Below are 5,736 nucleotides of genomic sequence, written 5' to 3' on the forward strand. Positions count from 1 at the left end.
CCTCATCGTCGGAGCTCATGAGAACACCCTATTTTGAAGCATAATGTTGCCGGAAATTCATTTAATCCTCAAAACGHTGTCGGTAACTTCTATATGTCGCCGTTTCGAACACCTTTTTCCGTATTTTAGATGTCCATAGACAATTTTATGTTTTTGGCTTAGATTTCTATGTGTTTCTTTTTACTGGGTTTAAAAGTTGTAATCCATTGTATTTCACTCTTTTCCCKTTGTAGATTTCATGTCATCTCGTATTTGCATGGATAGTGTTTGACGAAATGGCTGAATAAATATGTCAGTGCTCTGCTGTGTGTTTCCTGCCTTTTGGGCATATTGTTTACTGCACAATTTTACTCATTAATCTCATAAGAACAACCATAATCTACACGTATTTGCGTATTTGACATCAAAATTAGCACTTWCCACAAGAACCACAACAATTATRAATTTGTAAACAGTCATTTAGGTATTCTTTTGGAAGATAGCTAAAGAGTATGATAACATGGTCAAAGGTGGTTGAAAGATTCCACAATTAGTTTAGCAACGAGAGAGAGAGTTGTTTACTTAGAGCCTAATGAGCTTAATAGTCTACTAAAAGGGGAAGATTTCCCCAGACAATTTTATAAAGACATTAAAAAGCGTCACCAATACAAAAGCAATCAGCAAGAGAAACTACGGCAACTTTGACTTACAAACCAAGTCATAAGGAGCCAAAAGTGACAAAGGGAAATACACCAAAACATAACATCACCAGATGCCAAAAAGCAAAAAGCAAGAAATACCCAAAAGGTCCAAAACCGAGAAGGCAAACCAACCAAACAACCCCTTAGTCGTTGAGCTATTAAGCCAAATGGCTATATGGAATAAGCCAGGAAGCTTCACTGCCCTCCGTTAAGCCACCTCAGACAAATTAATATCAGATGCCTYATAAATAATCCAACGCTCTCTATTTGCCTCCTCAGGGCCGGTCCTAAGATTTTTGATGTCTTATGCGAAAATAATAAAAGATGYCCCTAAGCTTATTTTCTTAAGCCAATGAAACAATGAAACATATGATTTTTTTAAAAAGTTTAGAACCTATTCAAGCTAAGTGTCTCATTCCCATGTTGATTTTTATTAATTATAATAAAAAATACAATGGGGGAACATAAAAGCAAAACCCTAAATACAAAATATAGAATGATAATAGAATAAATCATGGATTAAGATCGTGTTTCCTTCTTTTCCAGTTTTTCTTTTTCCAAATTGAAATTAGCAAAATAGAAACTTTATTTCAATATATGGGACTTAATAGACAAGGAAAACTATCATTAGTTTATAACTAAAATAGTAAATTACATCCAAATTACTGTCATAGTAAGTAAAAAGTAAAACTCAAAAGTTATAGGTGTCACGATTAAAGGCTAAGTGCCTATCTATTAACAGATTAATAAGCTTAATGGAACTAACATCTTATTTGCTCAACTACGCATGATTGTTTCGTAGTGGCTTAATGATATAGAAAATGACTTATCCAATAAGCTTCTAGGGAGAGTTATATATAGAAAGYCAAGTTTTTTTTTTCTAAACATGTCCCTTCCAACTAAAAAAACGCTCCTTACATCTACGAAAAAACTCTCTCAAACAAAAACTTTTCCAACTTATACAAACAGATTAATTCATACAGACAACTTTATCCATACAAAATTTAATAAAAAACCAATCAAACGCCCCCTAAATCTAATGCAGTAATGTCAAACCTCAAAGTAAATAAAAGTCAAAAGAATAATAATAAAATGTAAAATTCAAAATCTATGTTATTGTGTATTGCAAAGAACAAGTGCCTAATAATTAAGACAATATCATAATATGTTGTTAATGTTGTGCATGTATGTTGATAGAGTGATGTGCTCATGTGCATTGAAAATTTCACTTTTCAGATATTTCAATATACAAGAGGAAGACTCATTATCAAAATAACAAAAGTCCCTTAGCCTAGTAGGTCGGTAACCCATACGACCATATGACCCATCTTTATAATAATCAGTTAGAAATTTAGATTTTTTTTGCAAAAAGATCAAAAGATTCATAAATCATAATACGATTCACGCAGCAACTCGGTAAGTTCAATCAACAGTAGAAATCAATCATTCAAGATTTCCATCTTTGATTTCTTGAATCTAATTTCATGATTGTTAATCAGCTGGAAAGAGAACTCCATGACTTCAAAATTGAAATAGTCGAACTTTGAAGAACAATAGAAATTAGATTGAGTTGTTGGAATGATATCGTTAACCTGTTCACGATGTGCATTCAGTATTTATCACTACTACGCCTTGGATATGTTTTTATAGTTAAAGTTCAATTGTCCAATTCCCAAATTATTAAACCCAAAATTAGTAATAGATGACAATTTGATGCCCCTTTAAGCTCAAAATTAGTAATAGATGACAATTTGATGCCCCTTTAAGCTTTGATGCCCTGTACGGCCGCACGAGCTGCATGTGGCCAGGGACGGCCCTGTGCCTCCCTCAAACCCATTGGTGTCCCGTCCCTCATCCGGACAAACAACTTAACTCATATAGGGGTTAGGGTTGTTTCACATGTTCATTCTTTTTCCCATCGATATCAGTTTGGAATAATATGGCTGAATGTGTATAACAAATATACAATGACTTATCCAATTCAGCGTTTGCTTAAATAATATGTCGGAGACAATGCTGTCCAATGGCCCGTTTAGCTAGCAATATTGGTTTATTATGATCATCATCTTAAAAAGCTATATAGACACATCTCATTCTAGAAAAGGTTGTCGAAGCTRAAGAAATGTGAGTTATTCGAGTTGCTTGCTAACCATTTGATTTCTTGGTTCAGTCTGAAAACAATATAAACAACTTATGGGTTCGATCTGAGCCAAAAAAATGCCCCTGGTGTTCATRTGGAGCCGATTAAAGTTGCTGGTAATCAACCTTTTGTCTAAATATAACCTACCATTTTGATGGATCGAGCATGCTTTMGGAAGGTAATGTTTTTCATTGCTTCATTTTATTTGGATTTGATTTATGTTTGGGAAATTTGTAGTTGACCCATTTTTAGAAAAAATAATTAAATTACTTAATTGTCAAAGGGATAGTAACATGCACGATAAGGACCTGGAAAATGTCCATTATTTTATTCTCGAAAACAACATTTCTACTTTTTTTTAAGTATAGGATAAGATTGCCTGAGCCTTATTTTTGGGCTATGATTAGGGTAGCTCAATGGGTAAAACCTTTATTTGTTGAAAGGTCATCACCAGATGTTTTACGTATCTGTTATATTCTATGTCATTGAAGGGTTTGCTGACTGGTGGCCTTATAATAAGGGAGTTTTTCTAACCATTAACTTTATTATATGGGTTTTGGGAAATTAAGCAAAATAGTCGATATTCCCATCTAAGTTCACTTTTTAGCCATTTTTAGAATCAAATTCTCATTTTAGCATAAGTTTACACAAATGCATGCCTATTTTCAGATTATAAAAAAGAAAAAAAATTATTCTTTACGTGAATGTGGATCCTTATGCAAATGCATAGTTCTAAGTAACTTGATATGACATCGAGGCTTAGGTTAGTTGCTACGTCAATCCATGTGGCTCCAATTTAAGATTTGGATTGCATATTGTACAACTCTTTATGTTACATTATTACATCTTATTCTTCAAAACCTACACACACTCCATGCATGCACTTACTTCCTTTAAGCCGAAGACCACCACCCTTGGCCTTTCGAAGAGCTTGGGGAAAACAAGGCGGTTTGCTGCTGGTTGTACTTCAGCTTTTGAGCATCTTCTCGAGACACCTGATACGCGTTGGCCACCACATCCACCGGCAAACTTCTGATCGCCGACACCCGGCCGGAGAGGTTTTCTGTTATGGCGTTTTCATTCGTCCTGAATGAGATCCACCTTGCTCCTTCACCGCCGGCCCTCTTGATCGACGCAAAGTTCTGTGGGACCACCACCACTTGTCCCTTCCGGACCTCATCGTTGAACACTGATTCTCCCTCGTTGTTCACGATCTGTACCCTCAGGCTGCCGTGAGTTACRTAGATGAGGTTGTGGGCGTTTAACATCCATCGTGGTGACTGAATTGCATTCCTGTAGAGTTCTCCTCTGGCGGCACTGAGTTGGAGCCAGCGGAGGATGGGGAATTTGTAGTTGTTGAGGTTCGAAATCCGGCCGGCTTGTGGGTTGGCGAAATCCACATGGGAAGGGTTGTCGATGTTCTCCTTTAGCTTTAAACTGCAAACAGTCTCTTCAAWACCGTTGCTGCGTCCAYGTTGTTSTTGTKCTTCTTCTTGTCGGCTTTGTGGTGGCCGGATGATCTGAAGTCCTTGTTCGACTTTCACGATGTGACCCCTCTGGTCTCTTTTTCCCTGAAGCTTCTCGGCAGTCTCCCTGTTCACATTGAATGCTTCTGCTAAGATCTCGATGTCGAAACCCACGAAGATGTTGCCGGCRTTGYGGTATGGCTGCTCCTGGTGACGGCCTSSTTGCCYYTGACCMKGTTGTTGTTGTTGGCTCTGAGCTTGAGCTTGAGGATTTCCGGCGAGGTAGAATCTCTGAAACATTATTGGAACCTCGAATCTTTTAATTCCAACTTTGGCATTTAAGTTAAYAATTAATTACTAATGAGTGTATGTATGTAATTGTACCCTATGGTTTTGATCAAGCTGGTTAGCGGCGTTCTGGGTGTCGAAGAAGACGACTACAACAAGTTCAGTATTACCGTCGTTGTAAATCCAGTGAGCCGCTCCGGCAGGAATGGCAGCAACATCACCCTCGTTCAAGTTCTCCACTTTTTGATGACGATCTTGGATCCTGGATCCTCTACGTTTGCTGGGATCGGAGGACTGTTGTTGGGAGGAAGAYTCATAGGTTTCCGGACATCCSGGCAACACAACCCCTAGAACACCCTTACCTGCAAATTAAGACCAACAAACTAAAACCCATCAATATCCATCGATTCTTTTTCTTGAATTCGAAGTTGATAAAAGAAAAAACTAAACCCTACCTTGTTCGGTGAACGCCAAGAGTGGGGTGTTGACGTAGGACGGCAAGAAAAGACCGCCAGGTTGAATCCGGTGTCGAACAAACTCGAAACCGGCACACTGGAACTGCTGGTTATTGGGTTCCCAGAACTCAGTCACACCAGCTTCAGCTTGGATACTATCGTAAGGCTCGAGAGCATTGATTCTGTTAATCTGGCACTGGTTTTGCTGCTGTTGTTGTTGCTGTTGCTGTTGCTGTTGCTGGTGCCGAGCTAGGGTTCCGGCGAAGAGCAGGAAGAAAGCAAGAAGCAAAGAAGCTTTGATGGCCATTGATGGTGGTGATGAAGAGATGGTGTGGCGAATGGAGATTGCGAGGTGGGGTTTTATAGTTAAAGAGGGTGAAGGAGAGAGTGCCATGTAAGAGACTTATGGCATGAAAAGTAGAACAGATGGAAGGAAGAGGTAATACATGTGTAGAGATATGGCCACTGTTACAAGGGTTTGTATCTGCATGCAGCATGATGATAAGAATAAACCTCAACGGTGATCCACATATATATGGTATAGAGTAYGAAAATACGACTCCATTCGTTTTCACAAAAATACATTTTTTAATATACAAATATACGTGTATATCCTCTCTTTAATTTTTTTTTATCGTGAGGTTTAAAGAAAAACTCTAAAAAAGGAAAAATTAAGKAACATTTTAATAACCGTTCATTTGGATAGT

General features: G+C 37.9%; 1 protein-coding gene across 2 annotated transcripts; it reads right to left on the bottom strand.

The window, feature by feature from the left end:
- Positions 1–3,595: 3,595 nt before the first annotated feature.
- LOC112513295 (11S globulin seed storage protein G3-like) lies at positions 3,596–5,428 on the bottom strand. 2 transcript variants are annotated; one of them, XM_025119514.1, is made up of 3 exons: positions 5,030–5,428; positions 4,671–4,936; positions 3,596–4,577 (listed from the first exon to the last, which is right to left on the bottom strand). In XM_025119514.1, the coding sequence occupies exons 1-3, from the start codon at positions 5,421–5,423 to the stop codon at positions 3,714–3,716; spliced, it is 1,524 nt and encodes a 507-aa protein (XP_024975282.1). In that variant the 5' UTR covers positions 5,424–5,428; the 3' UTR covers positions 3,596–3,713. The 2 variants fall into 2 exon arrangements, with proteins under 2 accessions (XP_024975282.1, XP_024975284.1); XM_025119516.1 differs by having other exon boundaries at positions 4,671–4,931; positions 5,025–5,428.
- Between the last annotated feature and the right edge of the window lie 308 nt (positions 5,429–5,736).

This window comes from Cynara cardunculus (genome assembly GCF_001531365.2).
Source record: "Cynara cardunculus var. scolymus isolate 2C chromosome LG 5, CcrdV1, whole genome shotgun sequence".
Classification (NCBI taxonomy): Eukaryota; Viridiplantae; Streptophyta; class Magnoliopsida; order Asterales; family Asteraceae; genus Cynara; species Cynara cardunculus.